Source organism: Cherax quadricarinatus, chromosome 52, assembly GCF_038502225.1.
Source record: "Cherax quadricarinatus isolate ZL_2023a chromosome 52, ASM3850222v1, whole genome shotgun sequence".
NCBI classification, from domain to species: Eukaryota; Metazoa; Arthropoda; class Malacostraca; order Decapoda; family Parastacidae; genus Cherax; species Cherax quadricarinatus.
In genome coordinates this window covers 13,231,771-13,257,993 of record NC_091343.1, presented here as the reverse complement: position 1 = coordinate 13,257,993, position 26,223 = coordinate 13,231,771, and the positions used below count along the sequence as shown (strand labels likewise).

At 44.2% G+C, this 26,223-nt stretch overlaps 1 protein-coding gene across 1 annotated transcript; it reads right to left on the bottom strand.

Moving 5' to 3' along the window:
* Nucleotides 1–3,257: 3,257 nt before the first annotated feature.
* Nucleotides 3,258–22,267, bottom strand: LOC128696822 (uncharacterized). The gene is made up of 2 exons (XM_053788200.1): nucleotides 22,142–22,267; nucleotides 3,258–4,115 (listed from the first exon to the last, which is right to left on the bottom strand). The coding sequence occupies exons 1-2, from the start codon at nucleotides 22,151–22,153 to the stop codon at nucleotides 3,678–3,680; spliced, it is 450 nt and encodes a 149-aa protein (XP_053644175.1). The 5' UTR covers nucleotides 22,154–22,267; the 3' UTR covers nucleotides 3,258–3,677.
* Between the last annotated feature and the right edge of the window lie 3,956 nt (nucleotides 22,268–26,223).

The following is a 26,223-nucleotide window of genomic DNA, read 5'->3' as shown; positions in this document are numbered from 1 at the left end:
CATGCTTCACACCCATATAAGAGCGTTGGTAAAACTATACTCTCATACATTCCCCTCTTTGCCTCCAAGGACAAAGTTCTTTGTCTCCACAGACGCCTAAGTGCACCACTCACCCTTTTCCCCTCATCAATTCTATGATTCACCTCATCTTTCATAGACCCATCCGCTGACACGTCCACTCCCAAATATCTGAATACATTCACCTCCTCCATACTCTCTCCCTCCAATCTGATATCCAATCTTTCATCACCTAATCTTTTTGTTATCCTCATAACCTTACTCTTTCCTGTATTCACCTTTAATTTTCTTCTTTTGCACACCCTACCAAATTCATCCACCAATCTCTGCAACTTCTCTTCAGAATCTCCCAAGAGCACAGTGTCATCAGCAAAGAGCAACTGTGACAACTCCCACTTTGTGTGTGATTCTTTATCTTTTAACTCCACGCCTCTTGCCAAGACCCTCGCATTCACTTCTCTTACAACCCCATCTATAAATATATTAAACAACCACGGTGACATCACACATCCTTGTCTAAGGCCTACTTTTACTGGGAAATAATTTCCCTCTTTCCTACATACTCTAACTTGAGCCTCACTATCCTCGTAAAAACTCTTCACTGCTTTCAGTAACCTACCTCCTACACCATACACCTGCAACATCTGCCACATTGCCCCCCTATCCACCCTGTCATACGCCTTTTCCAAATCCATAAATGCCACAAAGACCTCTTTAGCCTTATCTAAATACTGTTCACTTATATGTTTCACTGTAAACACCTGGTCCACACACCCCCTACCTTTCCTAAAGCCTCCTTGTTCATCTGCTATCCTATTCTCCGTCTTACTCTTAATTCTTTCAATAATAACTCTACCATACACTTTACCAGGTATACTCAACAGACTTATCCCCCTATAATTTTTGCACACTCTTTTATCCCCTTTGCCTTTATACAAAGGAACTATGCATGCTCTCTGCCAATCCCTAGGTACCTTACCCTCTTCCATACATTTATTAAATAATTGCACCAACCACTCCAAAACTATATCCCCACCTGCTTTTAACATTTCTATCTTTATCCCATCAATCCCGGCTGCCTTACCCCCTTTCATTTTACCTACTGCCTCACGAACTTCCTCCACACTCACAACTGGCTCTTCCTCACTCCTGCAAGATGTTATTCCTCCTTGCCTTATACACGAAATCACAGCTTCCCTATCTTCATCAACATTTAACAATTCCTCAAATATTCCCTCCATCTTCCCAATACCTCTAACTCTCCATTTAATAACTCTCCTCTCCTATTTTTAACTGACAAATTCATTTGTTCTCTAGGCTTCCTTAACTTGTTAATCTCACTCCAAAACTTTTTCTTATTTTCAACAAAATTTGTTGATAACATCTCACCCACTCTCTCATTTGCTCTCTTTTTACATTGCTTCACCACTCTCTTAACCTCTCTTTTTCTCCATATACTCTTCCCTCCTTGCATCACTTCTACTTTGTAAAAACTTCTCATATGCTAACTTTTTCTCCCTTACTACTCTCTTTACATCATCATTCCACCAATCGCTCCTCTTCCCTCCCGCACCCACTTTCCTGTAACCACAAACTTCTGCTGAACACTCTAACACTACATTTTTAAACCTACCCCATACCTCTTCGACCCCATTGCCTATGCTCTCAATTGCCCATCTATCCTCCAATATCTGTTTATATCTTACCCTAACTGCCTCATCTTTTAGTTTATAAACCTTCACCTCTCTCTTCCCTGATGCTTCTATTCTCCTTGTATCCCATCTACCTTTTACTCTCAGTGTAGCTACAACTAGAAAGTGATCTGATATATCTGTGGCCCCTCTATAAACATGTACATCCTGAAGTCTACTCAACAGTCTTTTATCTACCAATACATAATCCAACAAACTACTGTCATTTCGCCCTACATCATATCTTGTATACTTATTTATCCTCTTTTTCTTAAAATATGTATTACCTATAACTAAACCCCTTTCTATACAAAGTTCAATCAAAGGGCTCCCATTATCATTTACACCTGGCACCCCAAACTTACCTACCACACCCTCTCTAAAAGTTTCTCCTACTTTAGCATTCAGGTCCCCTACCACAATTACTCTCTCACTTGGTTCAAAGGCTCCTATACATTCACTTAACATCTCCCAAAATCTCTCTCTCTCCTCTACATTCCTTTCTTCTCCAGGTGCATACACGCTTATTATGACCCACTTTTCGCATCCAACCTTTACTTTAATCCACATAATTCTTGAATTTACACATTCATATTCTCTTTTCTCCTTCCATAACTGATCATTTAACATTACTGCTACCCCTTCCTTTGCTCTAACTCTCTCAGATACTCCAGATTTAATCCCATTTATTTCCCCCCACTGAAACTCCCCTACCCCCTTCAGCTTTGTTTCGCTTAGGGCCAGGACATCCAACTTCTTTTCATTCATAACATCAGCAATCATCTGTTTCTTGTCATCTGCACTACATCCACGCACATTTAAGCATCCCAGTTTTATAAAGTTTTTCTTCTTCTCTTTTTTAGTAAATGTCTACAGGAGAAGGGGTTACTAGCCCATTGCTCCCGGCATTTTAGTCGCCTCATACGACACGCATGGCTTACGGAGGAAATATTCTTTTCCACTTCCCCATGGACAATAGAAATAAAGAAGAACAAGAGCTATTTAGAAAAAGGAGAAAAACCTAGATGTATGTATATATATATATGCATGAGCGTGTCTGTGAAGTGTGACCAAAGTGTAAGTAGGAGTAGCAAGATATCCCTGTTATATATATATGTATATATATATATATATATGTATATATATATATATATACATATATATATATATTATATATATATATATATATATATTTATATAGATGTGTGTGTGTGTGTGTGTGTGTTTACCCTGTGGTTGTATATATATATATATATATATATATATATATATATATATATATATATATATATATATATATATATATATATATATATATATATATATTTATATAGATGTGTGTGTGTGTGTGTGTGTGTTTACTCACCTATTTGTGGTTGTAGGAGTCGAGACTCAGCTCCTGGCCCCGCCTCTTCACTGCTCGCTACTAGGTCCCCTCTCTCCCTGCTCCATGAACTTTATCATACCTCGTCTTAAAACTAGGTATGGTTCGTGCTTAAAACAATATATCATTCTTACAGGTGTTGTGTGGAGGAGTAATACAATATAGATTTCTTAATATTTTATTGACAAACAAGAGTATAAAAAGAGTGATAAAAACAAAACTGAGGTCATTACTAAATTATATACATAGAAACAGAGTAAACATGAGAGCTGCGAGAGCGACCGAGTGAGTACATGGGATGAGGTAAGTTTATGAAATTATGAACAACAACAACAACAAAGTGAGGCCTGGCTGCCGCTGGCTGCCTGGCTCTACCACACTGCCAGACTATCATCACTTCAGACGTGTGTCGTGAAGCAATTCGTCATGTGTAGTTTTGATGAGAAGTACTGATGACATGAGAGGTGTGAGGCACTGGTCAGCCTGGGCAGGACGCTCAGGTAGAATGCTAGGGCAGGATGCCCAGACAGGACGCCCGAGCAGGATGCTCAGGCAGGACGCTAGGGCAAGAGACGTGAACCATCTTACCAGTATCCTTCATCTTCTCCTCCACCTCCTTTGCCCTTGCCTTTACCGAAGCCGAAGCCGTCGAAGAGGCCGCCTCCCTTGCCCTTGCCCTTACCATACTCCACGGGAATCTTGTGAACGTAGACTGGCTCGTACCTAACTTTGGGCACGGTGACCAGCTTCCACTCCTGCACGTGGTACACTACTGGCTTCTGCACCATGATGGGTTGAGGGGCGGGGCGAACTATGATGGGTTTCTTTACGTACACTGGGTGGTGTTCTATTACCGGCTTCTGCACCACCACTGGCTTGTACACTTCCACCGGCTTGTACGTCAGAACGGTCTGGTGGGCCGTGTAACCACCATGGCCTTTGTCGCCACCCTTCTTGCCCTTGCCTGGCACCGCCGCCACTGTCGCCGCCGTCGTCAACACCACAACAGCTATCCACGTGATCTGCAATAGTACAGAAGATTCATCTGCATTAGCTCTCATGTATCCTTGTTACAAGTGAACTCCACACTCAACACTTATAACTTAAACATATTTACACTTATACGCTTTATATCATGGGTGAATTTCATTTATTAATTGATTTATAATGTAACTAAACCAATTCTTCTTGCACTGTATGAGGATTTAGAGAAACATAATAAAAGACCTGTTATGTGGCAGAGAAGTAGCCACCCAGTACACAGGTGCCAGCCAGCAGGCACACAGGTGCCAGCCAGCAAGCACCCCGGCACACAGGTGCAAGCCAGCAAGCACCCCGGCACACAGGTGCAAGCCAGCAAGCACCCCGGCACACAAGTGCCAGGCAGCAAGCACCCCGGCACACAGGTGCAAGCCAGCAAGCACCCCGGCACACAAGTGCCAGGCAGCAAGCACCTCGGCACACAGGTGCAAGCCAGCAAGCACCCCGGCACACAAGTGCCAGGCAACAAGCACCCCGGCACACAGGTGCAAGCCAGCAAGCACCCCGGCACACACGTGCCAGGCAGCAAGCACCCCGGCACACAGGTGCAAGCCAGCAAGCACCCCGGCACACAAGTGCCAGGCAGCAAGCACCCCGGCACACAGGTGCAAGCCAGCAAGCACCCCGGCACACACGTGCCAGCCAGCAAGCACCCCGGCACACAGGTGCAAGCCAGCAAGCACCCCGGCACACAAGTGCCAGGCAGCAAGCACCCCGGCACACAGGTGCAAGCCAGCAAGCACCCCGGCACACAAGTGCCAGGCAGCAAGCACCTCGGCACACAGATGCAAGCCAGCAAGCACCCCGGCACACAAGTGCCAGGCAGCAAGCACCCAGGCAGACAAGTGCAAGCCAGCAAGCACCCCGGCACACAAGTGCCAGGCAGCAAGCACCCAGGCAGACAAGTGCAAGCCAGCAAGCACCCCGGCACACAAGTGCCAGGCAGCAAGCACCCAGGCAGACAAGTGCAAGCCAGCAAGCACCCCGGCACACAAGTGCCAGGCAGCAAGCACCCAGGCAGACAAGTGCAAGCCAGCAAGCACCCCGGCACACAGGTGCAAGCCAGCAAGCACCCCGGCACACAAGTGCCAGGCAGCAAGCACCCAGGCAGACAAGTGCAAGCCAGCAAGCACCCCGGCACACAGGTGCAAGCCAGCAAGCACCCAGGCACACAAGTGCCAGGCAGCAAGCACCCAGGCAGACAAGTGCCAGCCAGGAGGCTGGAATTTGTAGGAGAGGTTAAAGTAATAGGAAGGCATGGGCTACAAACTACGACTACTTCCCAGTACTGCTGCTACAGTAACCGCTCATGTTACTCCAGTGCTACCCACAGAACTGTGTGCCAGTGGCTTTACTTCTAATTACCACTGGTTCAACATCTAGATACTGTGATGCTGGTGGATACGAACAATTTTAAACCATGAACAGCTTCGGAGCAAACGCCAGGATCCCAGTGGCCGCTGCTGTGACTACCACAACCACAACTACCTCTATTTCTACCACTATTATTGCCATACCCTTGGTAGCTCATTATTAACTGTTCATCTTGATGTAGTTGCTAAATTAACATTAAGAATTCGTTGACTACAGTTCCCCACCAGCAAAGTATCTAGTTAAAACCTATGTTTACAAAGTTCCTGACCAACTGGTTCTTAACTGACTGTACTGTCTTCGCACTTACAGTTTCAGTAGTAGTTTGTGTCATGTTGCTATAATTCTGTTTGTCCTCCCCCCCAAAAAAAGCTTTAAACAGGCTCGTCTTACATCTCAAGCCTCAAAGTTCCATTTAATCGTTTCTGAGTTACAGACTCACTCTGCACTTCATACAGTTCTTCGTGTTTCAGTGTAACAAAACCATACGTTTCAGTGAGATCGCCCCGCAGCCTACGTTTGTCAACACAGAAAAGCTGAAGTAATGTGAGTCTTCTCTCCATTCTCTCAACCGATCTTTACTTTTTATGTAAGTAGGAGACTCACACTGGGCTCATATTCAAGATGCTGTCTTAACAAGTATATTATGTGGATTCAGTATGTTTTTTCCTGCTTTGTTCTCGAAAGTATACTTTTGGCTTTGACGTTCGCAGCTAGATACTGTTTGGCAATTTTGAGGTCGTTGGTACGATTACATTAAGATCATTTGCTACCAAACAAACACTTTGTACTCATATTTGAGATAGTTATATTCAATTATGTCTTATTTCGTTCTTCATCTTCCGAGAGAGAGAGAGAGAGAGAGAGAGAGAGAGAGAGAGAGAGAGAGAGAGAGAGAGAGAGAGAGAGAGAGAGAGAGAGAGAGAGAGAGAGAGAGAGAGAGAGAGAGAAAGAGAGTAGTAGGTTCAAGGCTCTCAATCTATCTTCGTATGGAAGGTTCCCCATACAATGGATAAATTATGCCTTGTTTAGATATCCTTATTACTGTATTTATATATCCAAGCTTCGCGTATAGTATATTTGTTGTCGTGTCAGTAGTGCAATATGTCGTTGAACCTTTTGCTCATCTCAGAGTAATTCCTTTCAGACACAGATGACACAGTCTCTCAGTAGTAGTACCAGTTCCTAGTAACCAGTTACCAGTAGATGACTCACTACCAACCGTCTGTGTGAATCACTGACTGTTATTCTTGTTGCTGCTGACCATAGCATATTTTTGAATGCCTTACCCACTAGGCACTGGTGAGTCAGTCTGAGATAGGGAGCAGAGAGAGGCAGGTCGGCTGTTGGCGCTTCCCATACTTCCCGTTATATATTATACGTACAAACCAGCCTACGTGAGTATTTTTACCCCATCCACGTTATCGAACCCACATCACAAGTCGACTTTGGTGAATCCAGAGTTTAATACCTCAAACATGACACACTGCGTGTGCAAGCGTGTGAAGTGTTACTTGAAGAAGTGGATTGTATGAACTCGTGGCAAAATGCGGTTTTAGAAAGGCCAATAGGTGAAGAGCGAGGGTAATTACTGACACGAACACGCACACGAACAAAAACTCATGTACATGACCGCGAAGACACACACACATACACACGCACCCAAGAGTATGTGTGAACCCATGACGGAAGGGATACTCAGAAGTGTCCCTGTTTGCAAACGATGTGAAGCTAATGAGGAGAATTCAATCGGTTGAGGATCAGGTAGGTCTACAAAGAGACCTGGACAAGCTGCACGCCTGGTCCAACACTGGCTCCTGGAGTTTAACCCCACCAAGTGCAAAGTCATGAAGACTGGGGAAGGGCAAACAAGACCGCAGACAGAGTACATGCTAGGGGGCCAACCTGCAAACCTCACTCAAGAAAAAGGATCTTCGGGTGAGTATAATACCGAGCACATCTCCTGAGGCACACATCAACTAAATAACTGTTGCAGCATATGGGCGCCTGGCAAACCTAAGAATAGCGTTCCGACACCTCAGTCAGGAATCGCTGAAGACTCTGTACGTCAGTTTGGAGCCCACACCTGATCACACACGTCAAGAAATTAGAGAAAGCGCAAACGTTTGCAACAAGACTAGTCATAGAGCTAAGGGGCATGTCCTACGAGGAGAGGTTAAGGGAAATCGACCTGACAACACTGGAGGAAAGGAAGAATAGAGAGGACATGATAACAACATATAAAATACTGAGAAGAATTGATAAGGTTGATAGGGACAATGATTCAGAGATGGGACACAACAATAAGGGTTGCAACTGGAAGTTGAAGACTCAGATGAGTCACAGGGATATTAGGAAGTATTTCTTCAGTCGCTAAGTTGTCAGGAAGTGGAATAGTCTGGAAAGTGATGTAGTGGAGGCAGGATTTATACATAGCTTACGGAGCAGGGAGAGTGACCTAGTAGCGACCAGTGAAGAGGAAGGGCCAGGAGCTATGAATCGACCCCCGCAACCACAATTAGATAAGTATACACACACACACACACACGTCAATACAAACACAGGAGAAACTAAAGAATTATACCTGACAGAATTAGATGACAGAAGGACCAAGGAAGACATGGTAACAAACTATGAAATACTCAGAGAAAATGATAGAGCGGACAGGAATAGGCTGTTTGAGAGGCGGGAAACAGGTACACAAGAACATATTTGGACATTAAAAAAATACAGATGAGTCACAGGAATACAGAGATTTATTTCTTCAGCCCCCGAGTGATTAGAAAATGTAAGAAAGTGGACAACAAGTGGAAGAGGCAGGATATATACACAGTTTTAAAAATAGGCATGATAAGTATGGCAATTTAGGAGGCAGGAGTCAAGACTGGTTAAATGCAAACTAGAGAGTACACGAATATGCAAACACAGATGAACGCACACGTTGATCATTACAAGGATAGTTTATGTAAGAACAATAACATCGTTCTTTAGAACCAGTGATCTCGTGTAGAAGAGACGAGCAAGAAGTTCTTATTAACATAAATTTTCTAGGAGTAAGACTGGATCGTAAAGATTCAAGTGCTGAGACATTATACTTAAGTCGAGAATAAATACTCAGTGGGTTAGCATGAGTGTGTTTTTCCCGGGGCCGGGGCAGAATATTTTGTAGCAGGAATAGAGAAGATTGTGACTGTGTTTCCATGGTGCTTGGATGGAAGAATAGTCATCAGTTTAGATAACATATCAGTAACAGTAAAAAACAAATGATTTGCTTCCGTGCTAAAAGTAGTGATGTAGGGAAGCACATAGTAAGGATTTTCTAAATATGCAACAGTTAATGATAAAACCAGATGAGAGAGAGAAGGATCCCAACCACATGCCTCATTTTGTTCTAAAGAGGAACAGGCAGTGTATGTATGGTCGAGCAGGGTAGGGAAACTACAATACCATTCGTTGACAATATGGTAATGACATCTATCCAGATAATGAACTATCTTTGTAACGCTAGAGTGGAAGCATTTGCTAATTTAGTCATGAAACAACTGCTAGACTGACAGATGTTTCTTAAGAGGTATTGGTGTTTACAGGGCAAGATAGAGAAATAGAAAAAAACGTATGTATATGAGGTAGCACTTGAAGGAGCAAAGGAAATGCTTTAACAAGAGAGGAGAATTCAGAGGTCCAAATACAAAAATATTGTCAAGATTTATTATGCAAGTGAGTCAGGAGAGAAGAGGAGCACCTTAAGGACTAATATCCCCAAATCAGAAGAGATCAAACGTAAGTTAAATCTATAAAAAAATTAATTTTAATTGACCTGAGCATCTAAGACCTATCCTATTTCTTTCTCGCAAGTAAACAAGACTAAAATTCATTCAAAAGACAGGTCTACCTAAATCAAACTCGGAACAGCTCGTTGATAATTACCAATCAATATCTTCCCTTATTAATAAATATTTCCGGTTGGTTGATTGGTTAATAGGGTTTAAAGCCTATAGACTACACTAGGGTTATTAAAGCAGCAGGGTAACCTTTTCACTTTTATCTCATTTATGTTCGGGTATTGTTTATTGTTCCAGGCACGGTGTTATGCACTCTATTCTTCTTTATGGTCGTATTGGAATTATAGAAAGTTCCAAGAGTATATAAATTGAGATATATATCCCTGCACATGTACATGCACTGTTGCTCTCAATACTCACACACACACACACACACACACACACACACACACACACACACACACACACACACACACACACACATCAAAATGGACATACTCATCAGAATATCTACAAACTGATTCCTGTTTACTCACAGAAAGATACAATTTAAATCACTTAAAAAAACAGGAGGACCTGAAAAAGAAAATCTGAAGCCAAGGCAGCAGTGCATCAAACTTGGCAATAAAGCTAATAGAGTGTTTGACTTTTATCACTGAGTCAATGGGGTCCCAAGGTTATATTACATCTCTACCTAACATGCTCAGTAATAACCCAGCATCACTAACACCAACACCACCAACACACCACAAACTCTGAACGCTACAACAGCACCACCAACACACCACAAACTCTGAGCGTCACACCAGCACCACCAACACACCACAAACTCTGAGCGTCACACCAGCACCACCAACACACCACAAACTCTGAACGCTACAACAGCACCACCAACACACCACAAACTCTGAGCGTCACACCAGCACCACCAACACACCACAAACTCTGAGCGTCACACCAGCACCACCAACACACCACAAACTCTGAGCGTCACACCAGCACCACCAACACACCACAAACTCTGAGCGTCACACCAGTACCACCAACACAGCACAAACTCTGAGCTTCACACCAGCACCACCAACACACCACAAACTCTGAGCGTCACACCAGCACCACCAACACACCACAAACTCTGAGCGTCACACCAGCACCACCAACACACCACAAACTCTGAGCGTCACACCAGCACCACCAACACACCACAAACTCTGAGCGTCACACCAGCACCACCAACACACCACAAACTCTGAGCGTCACACCAGTACCACCAACACAGCACAAACTCTGGGCGTCACACCAGCCTCTAAATACCCTTCCTCTCTCCCTTTTGTCAGTCTCATTTTTTGTTAATTAATTCTTTACATTGTTCTCCACCACCACTTTCTCTAGCGTTGATGCTTTTGTCTCACTGTAAAAAATTAAAACTTTTCCCTTTTGCGGTGATGCTCACAATTGTTTTAAAATATCCGCCACCTGTACCAACGTGAACAGAGCCTCAGTAACAACCAGAGTCCACAGCCTAACCAGAGGACCCGGTCCTACCCGAGGCACCGGTCCTACCTGAGGCCCCTGTGGCAAGAGCCTCTCACTGCCACAAACATGACAAGACACTCCACCAACCACCCTGAGTCCCTCATTATTTATTCCCAGCACGTGATAGTATGAAAGTGAAAGTTAGGGGACTCGGAATTAAGTAATACCTTCAAGAAAATCGTGAAATGTATTTACCAGCTTTGAACCTCTTGGTAAATCTTATGGTTGGTGAAAGAACTTTAACACGGCACAACGAAACAGGTTGGTGTATTAGGTTTAAAGTTTGTCGACTATCAGAGAGTCATTCCTAAAATAGGGATGTAAATAAACCTTCACTGTTTGTTTGTTTGTATCTACACACACACACACACACACACATATATATATACACATATATATATATATATATATATATATATATATATATATATATATATATATATATATATATATATATATATATATATATATATATATATACAAGTGTGTTTATACACCCAACAGATCAATAAGCGACGCCGCATTAATCAGGTAGTACCAGTTTGACTGGTACTACCTCCTTAATGACTGCGTTGCTACACAACAAGTTACCAGGTAGAAACCAACGTCCAGGAAGTGTCTGACACGTGACATATGTCGTCCTTCACAGCATAAACGGCAGACCAGCTAAATTTTCTTTAAAATAAACATTTTTATCTTATTGCCTAACAGATATATATATATATATATATATATATATATATATATATATATATATATATATATATATATATATATATATATATATATATATATATATATATATATATATAAGAATTAACATGTGCAATATTTTTCTCCAAGAACTTGAGCAGCCTAATCTAATCTTACTAAAATTTACGTAATATAATTTAATTCTTTACAGCTTATGTATAGCTAGTCTGCTTTAAGTTAGTATTATTTAACATCAGTAAAACAAATTAACATTGTGATGTTCACACTGGTTTCCACAGAGCTACGGGAAAAATAATTGTACGGTCGTTTTAAGCAAGTTGAACATTGCTTTATAAGCTAATCTCGCAAATTTTGACTGAAAAGAACGGCACAGTAGTCAGGAAAGACTCTGCTATGTCAGTTACGACAATGTGACCATTACTGAGATAATTCTAGAGTATTTACATCCTCAAGAACTTAACTTCATCCTTCACAAGCTTCTTAATACTTCTCAAGTGCCGTTAACTACAAACTGATAATATTCATCCAGCAGAGATACATGGAAAAGACAGGAAGCAGCTGCAACCAGGAAACAAACTTCACTCCTATCAAACAGAGGAAAATACGAGACTATTGACAGCGCAAGCATTCAATCATGTTCCTTTCACACACGATTTTCTCTTAATTTCTTGAACCTAAGCAGGAACCTTCACCTTTCACTTTGTGACCTTTAGCGGAGGACCTGACCCGGAGCGCTCACTGGCGAGGTAACTATCACTTGCTGACCATTCACTTTAAAATAACACCAACAACGAAAGTCATGGAAAAGTGATGGGGAGTGAAAGTTGCCAGCCTTTTTTTGTCAAGGAACAGGTTCCAAACAAGATAAAAAGTTGAAGAAAAAAATATTCTAGTCGTTGTGATCAGTGACGTGTTGTGGTGAATGTGTTTGACCAAGAGAAACTGCCAGGAAGAACTGCTGGTAAGGTCACCCTAGGTAAGAGTCACCTTAGGTGTGGGTTACCCTATGTAAGAGGTTACCCTAGGTATGAGTCACCCTAGGTAAGGGTCACCTCACCTGCCCCGGGACACCTTCCCTACCCGGGTAGCCCTACCAGTTAGGGTACGCCGCCCTGCACACGACCTTGCCTTAACCCGAAAATTTATGATTGAAGAATCACCTGGTGCGCTTCATGGTGCGTGTGTGCACGCTACCACCACCGACCTGACCCGCTACACGCACCCTAATCACAGCTCAGCCTTTCTGTTCTGACGTCGAATCATTACCTGCGCAAATGCTAGACTGAATGTGAGAAAACTACGAGTAACTTGCGCGAGTTACACTCAAGTAACACTGCGCCTTTACCTCAGCCAGAGACATTTCTACCAGGAATTTAGTCTAAACAATTGGCTTTAGGAACAGATGGGTCGAGCAAGGTGATGAATATACATTGATATTTGTGAATCCGCAACTCTACTCTGCAGCAACAGCAGCTGCTGCTGCTGTTGCTGCAGCTGCTGAGGTAAGAACACTGAGTATAGTGTAGTGTTAAACACTGACTACGGTGTAGAGTCGTGGCGTGCTAGAGTCAAATACAGGGATGACTGAAGCAGAGTTATCCAGTTATTTATCTCAGACAGTGAGTGCACCAGGGGTAAGCCTTAGTATGTATAGTGATTGCACCAGCTGTACGCCTATGTATAGTGACTGCACCAGCTGTACACCTCACTATGTATAGTGACTGCACCAGCTGTATGCCTCAGCATGTATAGTGAGTGCACCAGTTGTACGCCTCAGCATGTATAGTGAGGGCACCAGCTGTACGCCTCAGCATGTAGAATGTACCAGCTGTACGCCTCAGCATGTACAATGCACCAGTTGTACGCCTCAGCATGTACAATGCACCAGCTGTACGCCTCAGCATGTACAATGCACCAGCTGTACGCCTCAGCATGTACAATGTACCAGTTGTACGCCTCAGCATGTACAATGCACCAACTGTACGCCTCAGCATGTACAATGCACCAGCTGTACTCCTCAGCATGTACAATGTACCAGCTGTACGCCTCAGCATGTACAATGCACCAGCTGTACGCCTCAGCATGTACAATGCACAAGCTGTACGCCTCAGCATGTACAATGTACCAGCTGTACGCCTCAGCATGTACAATGTACCAGCTGTACGCCTCAGCATGTACAATGCACAAGCTGTACGCCTCAGCATGTACAATGTACCAGCTGTACGCCTCAGCATGTACAATGCGCCAGCTGTACGCCTCAGCATGTACAATGTACCAGCTGTACGCCTCGGCATGCACAATGTACCAGTTGTACGCCTCAGCATGTACAATGTACCAGCTGTACGCCTCAGCATGTACAATGCACCAGCTGTACGTCTCAGCATGTACAATGTACCAGCTGTACTCCTCAGCATGTACAATGCACCAGCTGTACGCCTCAGCATGTACAATGCACCAGCTGTACGCCTGAGTGTGTACAGAAAGTTTACCTTAATCCTTAACTGTACAGATGACGTAGGGGATGTACCGCTCTGTAAGGCAGTGTGACGTACCATCACTCTGTAAGGCAGTGTGACGTACCATCACTCTGTAAGGCAGTGTGATGTACCATCACAGTACACAAGATGATAATCAACTTAAACAAGAAGATTACGAAGAACCTACATTGTAGCTGTTGATGATGGATCGCCTACCCATACGGACTTAGAGGTTTCACGAATAAAAAAAAGGGTCCTAGCTTAAATTATCTGTGTGAGGGAGGTCCTGGCACTGAAAACTCTCCCACTGCTCTTGCCTCCCACTAATGTGAGGGAAGACTGTATATGAACGTACCGTATTTTCCGGCATATAAGGCGCACATTTTTCCAAGAAAATTCTTGGAAAAATCAGCCTGCGCCTTATATGCTTAGGGTCAGGGTCAAGGGTAGGCTCTGTGTTACTGGCAAGTGGTACTTTATAAAAGGACACGCAGCTCATTATAGCAATCAAACTGTAATGCTCGTGCGCCTTATATTCCGGAAAATACGATATTTCGTATACACATCACTTTACTTGAGCACCAGGGAAGAGGTTATATATATATATATATATATATATATATATATATATATATATATATATATATATATATATATATATATATATATATATATATATATATATATATATATATACCGTGCCGAATAGGTAAAGCTTGCGATTTGGGCTTAAATAGCAACGCTCTTCTTGCCGAATAAGGCAAGCGAACATTTGTGTATGCAATAATTTTTCAAAAATTATTCTGAACCTAAAGAAAAAAATATATTTCATTGTGTTTGTTTATTATTAAATTATTTTATTAAACTTATCTAAAAATATATTTAGTTGGAATAGGCTAAATTAAATTGCGCGTGTTATAATAAGGTTAAGTAAGTTTTCTAAGGTTCTTTTGGTACAAAATTATTACTTTTAACATTAACATAAATTAAAAAAATATATCTTTAAACGTATAAGAGAATTTTTTACAAAGGACTTAATTTCAAATGAGTTCTTGCGAAGTGACCAGTTTTACCTATTAGACACAACATGTATATATACACCGAGGGGTGTATAGCTCTCCGTGTATATATACTGGGAATTTACTTGAAATCTTTATTCTCAAGATTAAAGTATTCTTGACTGGTGGTGAACCAGGTGACATACAACGTTATTGACCCTCGTATAGTTGATAACACAGGTCTGCGTGGCTTCTTTTTGCTCTATGGTATCTTTTTTGGTATATATATGGAAAATAGTGATTCACTGTGTTTTTTATTCATCTCTGTCACATCAGGTTGTCAAGTTATACGGAAACGTTACTTTTCTCTTTTCGTATAACATAAGTAATAAATATAATAAAAAATATAATAAATATAATAAAATATAATAAATATAATAAAAAGAAGCGCTAAACCGCAAGGGTTATACAGCGCAAGAAAGTGGTATATTGCCAATTAAAATGCTTACCTTATATTGACTTAAATGTTAAATTTAATATATTTTTCTTTATTTTGAGGTTAATATGTCTAGAGGCTTCATAAATTCACCAGACATATTCTGCTATGTCTGCGGGCAATTCACCCCATCAGATTCCCTTAATTGAAGCGATGCTACTTCTCTTATTTTGGCTGCAAACTTGGAGATCAGGACATAACCATTTGCACCACACAAAGTTTGCAAGAGTCGCATCAGTAAGCTCCAATTGTGGTCAGTTAGAAAACTTAAATGCATGACCTTTGGAGTACCAATGGTATGGCGGGAGCAGATGAACCACCATGATGACTGCTACTTTTGTGTGACTAAAGTAGCTGGATTCAACAAGAAGACTAAAGATCGCATAATATACCCAAATATTCCTTCAGCATAAGGCCTGTTCCACACTCTGAAGATATTCCTGTACTTGTGCCACCTGAGACATGGCAAATTTCATCAGAGTCTGATACCAGTGATTCTAAGGAGATGGAAGTAGACTATGAACCACCAACAAATGACGACCACAAACCCTTCAACCAAGTTGAGCTCAATGACTTGGTGAGAGACTTTAACCTTACAAAAGAAAGTGCACAGTTACTTGGCTCTAGACTGAAGGAACACAGACTTCTAGCTCCTGGAACAACATTCGCTTAGTCGTCAGATTCGGGAACTGATGAAGGACAAGCATTTTGATGAAGCATTAGTAGGTGTCGAGGTGAATGTCTGGTTTTCATTCAAGCAGATTGTTCACAACTCCTGGGAAACAAGCGCTCCCCCGAATATGAAAAAAAATGATCCAAGATCTGATTTCAAGTTTCCAACAATTTGAGTCTAGAATGAGTGTGAAGATGCACTTTTTGCACTGACATCTTGACTATTTTCCCAACAATTGTGGGGACTACAGTGAGGAACAAGGAAAGCAGTTCCATCAGGATATCTGCACCGTGGAAACTCGATACCAGGGCAAATGGAAGGTCAGCATGATGGTGGATTACTGCTGGTCACTGAAATGTAATGGTCTCGATGCACAGTACAAGCGAATATCAAAGCAGTCCTCCTTCCTCTGATTCAGTATGTAGGCTAACCAACAGGAGCATATTTTTTTAATAAAATCATCTGATTTGATTCATGTTGATTTGGAATTCATATGTTCATAAAACTAACAGAATGTGCTTTTCCATGATTACTTCGCTAATTTTGATAAATTAACAATTCATTAAAAATTCACATTTTTTATCATTAATTTGCATTTTATTCAAAATCCTTACGTGATAGAGCAAAATGGTTTAGATAATTGCAATCTGCAGCACAAGAATATGTAAGATCGCAACCATGAATAAAAATAAAAATTAAAAACATTCCAAATGCAGACTCGTGTAATCTGTAAACCAAATGAACCAACCAAGTAACCAACCACCTTGGTTCACAAGATGTTGAGAGGGGGATTGTACCGCTGTTAAGTAGTGTGACGTACCGTCATGGTACGTCACACTACCTAACATGGTACAGATGACGTAGGGGTTACAACGCTCTGTAAGATAGTATAACGTACCATCAGGGTACGGAGAATGTAGGGGTTGTAAGGCAGTGTGACATACCATCATAGTACACAAGATGATGTGGGAGGCTGTATCGCTCTATAAGGCCATGTGACGTATGAACAAAAGAGGTTATCACTTTCCCAAATGAGGAAATGCAAATACAAGGAACATTTATGGTTGCAACCAGGAAAGTTATACATGAACGCTGCATGCTACACTACAACGTGCGAGGCAGTGAAGCACCCACCACCTGTATTATCATACATGCATTATCATACACTCCTGGAATGTATGATAGATGTATTATCATACACTCCTGGAATGTATGATAGATGTACTATCATAAACTCCTGGAATGAATGATAGATGTATTATCATACACTCCTGGAATGTATGATAGATGTACTATCATAAACTCCTGGAATGAATGATAGATGTATTATCATACACTCCTGGAATGTATGATAGATGTACTATCATAAACTCCTGGAATGAATGATAGATGTATTATCATACACTCCTGGAATGTATGATAGATGTACTATCATAAACTCCTGGAATGAATGATAGATGTATTATCATACACTCCTGGAATGTATGATAGTTGTATTATCATACACTCGTGGAATGTTTGGTTGTTCCTCGTGAGTTAAGTCAGATGTCTTAAAAGTAGATTTTCTCGTAAATTTTCGTCTGTGTACAATTCTGCAATTTTTAACTAAAACTAAAAGGAACCTGACTAAACATTATTAAAGAAAATATTCAGACTGATTATCCTGAATAGTAGAAAAAAAACTATTAAACGTTTGGTTTATTTCTGAAAACGTTCACTGACAACTAAGCCAAGCTGGCAAAATGAGCTTAAAAAGCAGGACGAGTATTGTATTGAAAAACCTGTCACCTGTCTCACAGCTACTCTGATCACTGACACTCACTTTCACTCACTGCTCACAAACCACTCATGGTGAAATATTCTCCAGTGGAAATGAAAGTATTTATGACAAGTTTCCTGGTTAAACTCTCTCCTGAACCCTCGTCATCCTTTCCCTCGTCTTGCCTCACTTCTCGTCCAGCCTACTGTTTAAGCATACCTATGGAAGAAGCATTAGTAACCTCTGCCAAGGCTGGATAGAGCAGCACACTGCCTGCAGTGTAAAGACACAAGTGCACAGCAAGCTAATATTGAGGCAAAGTTTCTTGTGTAGGGCTTTATCAAAGAGCTGATAAAGCCCTACACAGAGCGGTATATTGTCACAATTAAAGTTTGCCATGCCCCTGTGTTTCTTCTGTTAAAGATTCCCTTGTAGACCACTGAGTGTTCAACCTACTGCTACATAAACAACAGTGAACACCAGCAATACATAAATATATTCCTTAAATAATGTGCCACGATACTGGTGAATGACTATGTTACTTTCCCCTTGGATCAAACCTAATTACCTCAACCCCCTACCATTTCTCATGCGCTTTACGACCCTCATGGGTTTAATAATACGTATGGGAGAATAATCTATAGAAATAGCAACAAGATTAATATATTATAAAAGCGTTTTGAAACTCATTAAGTTACAGTCACTTTGAAAAAAAAAGTTTAAAACGTGAGAGACTACACTTCAGTTTTCTTAGAGAACACTTGTGTTGGCAGGCAGCCAGTGTGGCTGTGTGCATGACGAAGCACCTAGGTGCTAGTTTGTTAGTCAGAAAAGAGGAAATCGTCTCATGACGCGACGTGGGTCTTTATCCTATGATCACTCGCTCAGTGACAAACGCTGCTGGTGTGCTGGTACTAATGTGTACCAGTGTAAAGTATCCACTAGTGTACCAAAACCAGACATTTCACCCTATTTAAAATCAAATGATCACTTTTGTCATGCCCAGGGATACTCAGCAGTGGAGGTCGCTCCCGAGGCACTACGAGGCAGCTACAAACTAACTGTTGGGACCTCAGCTGCAATTTCCACAAATTTTCAACTTTATTAATAACTACGCAACCTGGCAGTTCACTGCACATAGGAACTATTGTATTGAAATGTATAAATATAACTGTTTAGTTACCAACCGTAATATACCGTTGTAAAGTTGAGGTACATAATAAATTAAATATTTAATGGTAGCCTGTATTCCTGACATATGAGCCGGGGTCCCTGACACCTGAGGTTGGGTCCCTGGCACCTAAACCTGGGTCCCTGACACCTGAGCCTGGGTTCCTGGCAACTAAACCTAGGTCCCTGGCACCTGAGCCTGGGTCCCTGGCACCTAAACCTAGGTCCCTGACACCCGAGCCTGGGTTCCTGGCACCCGCTGCATGTGCCCCCCCCCCACCCACTTCCCTCCTGGAGCAAGGGTGATGGACTGATTACATTAAGTACCTCTCACTTCGTCTTCCACCAGTGCTGATGTCTTTGTAATCAATCATTGAAGCTAGCAGCGTAGGCAAAACATTTACTAAATAAAGATCCCCAGCATTGACCACGTGTCTTACTCTTCAACAAAAGTACTCTGTGCTACTCTAGGTAAACAGAAGCAGCAGAAACAGGAAAACCTTTCCAGTATATCTCGCCAAGCTCGGAAACAGTTCGAATCACAAGAATCACAACCCAGATAGCGCTCGAAGTCTAACACTGATCTACGAGGTACTGACTTACCCGGCTTATAATGCCAAGTTACTGCGTGATGACCGAGTAAAACGAATATATTAATATTCTAACGATGAGAAAAGAATGCATTCATTTCCATTATTGTTTAGTGTTCATATTAGGTCAGGTTACGCTAGGTCAGGTCAAATTAGGTCAGGTTACGATACCAGTGGTTATTTACCAACATAACAGCTCCTTAATATAGATCTATCCTGCTGTGTAACTAAAGCATTTGGTAACCAGAAATATAATAAAGGTGTTAAGGTGTAACACAACGCTTGCAAAAAAGCTGAATGTTAATGTTAATGTTGTAAATGTTACATAATGCTGCAACAACTATACTGATATTAATACAAAATAACAGAGGAACGATAATTGAAAAAGATAATAAGTAGAGAGAGAGTTCGAGTGAGGAAGTTGGGCGTGAGAGCAGAGACTGGAGCCTCTAGTACTCCTTGCTCTCTATGGCCCACACGGGTTTATACACTTCAGTATGCAATAATAATAATAACAGATTATTAAGTCAGACAAATGATTTTAAATGAACCGAGGTCGGGAAGATCATGATGACGTCATGGAATACACTGAATCAGTGGAGGTGGCCAGCACATCCTGAAGACTTCCTGGGGAGGAAGTAACGTATCTGGGGACGAGTGGAGGCTGATGGGGACGAGTGGAGGCTGATGGGGACGAGTGAAGGCTGATGGGGACGAGTGGGGACTGGTGTAGAAGGGAGATGAGTTGTTACATTTGCAGAAGAGAGGTGGTGGAGGCTGAGGTGAGGATGGAGGATGAGGTCGAGGTCACATCTTACACTTAGAAGGGGGAGGGGGGGGAGGAAGAACTCCGACAAGGTATCTATAATTATCAACCTATAATTTGCACAATATAATGACTGGAAAATCTCATACAAACACGGGCTGGCCAGGTGGTCGAGTATATTACAGTGGAGTTGTGTACGAATGGTATATAATACCGACAAGATGAGAGTAAGACACATGTGCAACATCTGGGTATGTTGCACATGTGTCTTACTCTCATCTTGTCGGTATTATATACCATTCGTACACAACTTGTCAGACACTGCAACATCATGGAATCTTAATTCTGAGGACATGTACATAACCTTCACGACTTCGACATCTACTACTACAACTAACCCATCTCTTTGGGAAGGACCTACTTCCACTGGGGAATCCCGCCTACCAGTGAATTTGCCCTCGTCTGCTACACCTGACGTTACTATATAAGCGCCAGGATTCTTTCTTCTGCTTCACAATCTCCACGACTATGGTGCTGTTCGCACCTACTCCTAGGTTGAGCGACTGATTACCTCATCTTCTGTACATAGTTCTACTGTCTTCAAGTTATGTCCTAGAATTTATATTGATAAAGCCACTGGATGGCGAAACGTCTACAATAAAGATACCCAGATGTTGCACATGTGTCTTACTCTCATATTACAGTGGAGTTATGAGCCCCTCTGAGCCTCCTGCTGGAGGTCAACCTCTGAATATAATGCTGGAGGTCAAGTTCTGAACATGATGCTGGAGGTCCACCTTAATGAGCTTGCTGAAGGTCAGTAGAAACTATCTTAATGAGACTGTTGAAGGTCAGTAGTTACCACTTTAAGAAGCTTGTTGAAGGTCAGTAGTCATCTTAATGAGCTTTCTGAAGGTCAGTAGTCATCTTAATGAAGCTGAAGATTAGTATACCTGGATTGTACCTGGAGGGTGTTTAAGAGGACAACGCCCGGGCGGCCCAGTCTTTGACTAGACCTCCCGGTGGCTCAGGGCATGATCAACCAGGCTGTTACTGGATGTCTAATGTGATTGTTGAAGGTCAGTCACCATCCTAATGTGATTGTTGAAGGTCAGTATTCCCCACTTAATGATGCTGCTGCTTCTCCACACTGGGCTTCTCAGTTACAGGAATCCCCTAAAACACTGCTCAGTGTTACGTAATGCGTTCAAGAAGTGTGCACATTTCTACTCGCATAAGATTATGTGGGAGTAACCGCCTGCAAGTCCCATTTGTTGTAGTTACTAGTGTTGGAGAGATGGTTGCAGCTGTGAGCCTCATGCTAGTATATGGAAGATGTTGCATGTATCTTACTGTAATGTGTAGGAAAGGTGTTTGCAGCCCCTGGTGTCTTAACCAACCATAACATATAAACCAGTACATTAAACTGATCGCTTACTTACACAACATAAAAAAAAAAAAACCGTGACAGATGAGAGTCCCGGACGAATATAAATATTAACATCGTTGAAACTACTGAATTTTGCTGCAAGTGTGAGAGCAAGAGTATTCCATGATGGCGTTCAGGGGAACACCACCTACGGAGTGGAGTCCGCCCACAGCACCTTCACTGAAGGTGGTCCCAACTAGTGACCTCGGTTAGTGACCCCTACTGTGACTTGCGCTACAGTCTTACCTGAAGCTTCATCCTGGAGTGACTGCGCACCGTCTCCCGCTCGCTCTCTTTATATATCACCAGGAGGCACTTGCTGGCCAGGCAACTTTTACCTCTACGCCTTTCTATATGCGAGTGGGAGACCCCGCGGGCGCTGGCGTTTGTTTGGGGGAGGTTTTTGTTGCATATGATCTTTACCTGATTTTTCACCATTCACATGCCTACGCAAACCTTACGCCACATGACGCAAACCTTACACATGTTACGCTAGCTGACAGAAACTTTGCACAGGTTACGACAGGTGATGCAAAACCTTCAATTTCTTGAGTCTTTCGACGTAAACTTTCCAGTTGTATTAGGTGACGCAAACCTTAACCATGTTAAGCCTTGGGACGTAACAACACAGTGAGGAATATATTGCAGTTATAAAACAAAGTCTTGTGCACAACCATCATTTAAAAGCGCACCTCAAGTCACTTATGAGTAATATCTTCAGAAACAATTATCCTGATTATCATTCATCAAGAATCCTCACGATATTTTATTATTATATAGCGCTTGAAAGTTAACTTTTTTACAGTGGTTGTTCTGTATATTGTGATATTATGTTTACTGTCATCTTATTGCATATAAATTACACACACACACACACACACACACACACACACACACACACACACATATATATATATATATATATATATATATATATATATATATATATATATATATATATATATATATATATATATATATATATATATATATATATATAATTCACAGAACAGGCGAAATATTCACAAACACTAATCTCTTGTCGAAGGAGACTCGAACCTACGAACCTTGGGACAAGGTATTCCAAACACTGTAAAACTCTCCCGTCGGTCGAAGCATGTAGGGGATGAGATGAAATAGCTAACACCACCTGACTGAATGCTGGCTGCCTTAGATCAAAACGTCTAGCGTTGGCTGGACGCCAAGGCATAGCTCCAGTGTGGTACGGTGGTTAGAGCACTGTTTACCTTGTCCCAAGGTTCGTAGGTTCGAGTCTCCTTCGACCAGAGATTAGTGTTATATCTATATATATATATATATGTGTGTGTGTGAGTGTGTGATATCACAATATACACAACAACCACTGTGAAAAATAGTGAACTTCCAAGAGCATTCGTGATTTCTCACATTATCAAGAAATTGTGATAATGTGAGAAATCACTTTTCACAGTGGTTGTTCTGCATATATAAATATATATAAACTCAAGATAAGTTGTAATGAACGATTGCCAATGAATAAACTAGTAAAAAACAGATGGGGACTTCAACCGAGGTTGAGGCAGGCAGCAAACACCACGCTGTACCAGTGAGCTATGAAGTTTATAACAGGAATATACTCCAGACAATACTTTTTGTCACTTGTTTGTATCAGCGGCACCAACTGTGACCCTACTGTCTCTTTCCGCAGCCCCAGATGCTGCATTTATTCTCATACCCATTCAAGTCATATAGTCCATTTGGACAAAGACAGCTCCCTCCCCTCCGTCAAAAGCACACCCCTCCCCTCCGTCAACAGCACACCCCCTCCCCTCCGTCAACAGCACACCCCATTCCCTCCGTCAACAGCACACCCCCTCCCCTCCGTCAACAGCACACCCCTCCCCTCCGTCAACAGCACACCCCCTCCCCTCCGACAACAGCACACCCCCTCCCCTTATTCAACAGCACACCCCCTCCCCTCCGACAACAGCACACCCCCTCCCCTTCCTCAACAACACACCCCCTCCCCTCCCTCAACAGCATATCCCCTCCCCTCCGACAACAGCACACCCCTTCCCCTCCGACAACAGCACACCCCCTCCCCTCCCTCAACAGCACACCCCCTCCCCACCCTCAACAGCATATCCCCTCCCCTCCGACAACAGCACACCCCTTCCCCTCCGACAACAGCACACCCCCTCCCCTTCCTCAACAGCACACCCCCTCCCCTCCCTCAACAGCATATCCCCTCCCCTCCGACAACAGCACACCCCTTCCCCTCCGACAACAGCACACCCCCTCCCCTCCCTCAACAGCACACCCCCACCCCACCGTCAACAGCACACCCTCTCCCCTCCCTCAACAGCACACCCCCCTCCGACAACAGCACACCCCTCCCCTCCGACAACAGCACACCCCCTCCCCTCCGTCAACAGCACACCCTCTCCCCTCCCTCAACAGCACACCCCCTCCCCTCCGTCAACAGCACACCCTCTCCCCTCCCACAACAGCACACCCCCCTCCGACAACAGCACACCCCCTCTCCTCCGACAACAGCACACCCCCTCCCCTCCGACAACAGCACACCCCCTCGCCTCCGACAACAGCACACCCCCTCCCCTCCGACAACAGCACACCCCCTCCCCTCCGACAACAGCACACCCCCCTCTCCTCCGACAACAGCACACCCCCTCCCCTCCGACAACAGCACACCCCCTCCCCTCCGACAACAGTACACCCCCTCTCCTCCGACAACAGCACACCCCCTCCCCTCCGACAACAGCACACCCCCTCTCCTCCGACAACAGCACACCCCCTCCCCACCGACAACAGCACACCCCCTCTCCTCCGACAACAGCACACCCCCTCCCCTCCGACAACAGCACACCCCCTCTCCTCCGACAACAGCACACCCCCTCCCCTCCGACAACAGCACACCCCCTCCCCTCCGACAACAGCACACCCCCTCTCCTCCGACAACAGCACACCCCCTCCCCTCCGACAACCGCACACCCCCTCTCCTCCGACAACAGCACACCCCCTCCCCTCCGACAACAGCACACCCCCTCCCCTCCGACAACAGCACACCCCCTCACCTCCGTCCACAGCACACCCCCTCTCCTCCGACAACAGCACACCCCCTCCCCTCCGACAACAGCACACCCCCTCTCCTCCGACAACAGCACACCCCCACCCCTCCGTCAACAGCACACCCCCACCCCTCCGACGACAGCACACCCCCTCCCCTCCGTCAACAGCACCCCCCCTCTCCTCCGACAACAGCACACCCCCTCCCCTCCGACAACAGCACACCCCCTCCCCTCCGACAACAGCACACCCCCTCCCCTCCCACAACAGCACACCCCCTCCCCACCGACAACAGCACACCCCCTCCCCTCCGTCAACAGCACACCCCCTCTCCTCCGACAACAGCACACCCCCTCCCCTCCGTCAACAGCACACCCCCTCTCCTCCGACAACAGTACACCCCCTCACCTCCGACAACAGCACACCCCCTCCCCTCCGACAACAGCACACCCCCTCCCCTCCGACAACAGCACACCTCCTCCCCTCCGACAACAGCACACCCCTTCCCCTCCGACAACAGCACACCCCCTCCCCTCCGTCAACAGCACACCCCCTCTCCTCCGACAACAGCACACCCCCTCCCCTCCGACAACAGCACACCCCTCCCCTCCGACAACAGCACACCCCTCCCCACCGACAACAGCACACCCCCTCCCCTCCGACAACAGCACACCCCTCCCCTCCGACAACAGCACACCCCTCCCCTCCGACAACAGCGCACCCCCTCCCCTCCGACAACAGCACACCCCCTCCCCACCGACAACAGCACACCCCCTCCCCTCCGACAACAGCACACTCCCTCCCCTCCGACAACAGCACACCCCCTCCCCTCCGACAACAGCACACCCCCTCCCCTCCGACAACAGCACACCCCTCCCCTCCGACAACAGCACACCCCCTCCCCTCCGTCAACAGCACACCCCCTCTCCTCCGACAACAGCACACCCCCTCCCCTCCGACAACAGCACACCCCCTCCCCTCCGACAACAGCACACCCCCTCCCCTCCGACAACAGCACACCCCCTCCCCTCCGACAACAGCACACCCCCTCCCCTCCGACAACAGCACAACCCCTCCCCTCCGACAACAGCATACCCCTCCCCTCCGACAACAGCACATCCCCTCCCCTCAGACAACAGCATACCCCTCCCCTCCGACAACAGCACACCTCCTCCCCTCCGACAACAGCACACCCCCTCCCCTCCGACAACAGCATACCCCTCCCCTCCGACAACAGCACACCCCCTCCCCTCCGACAACAG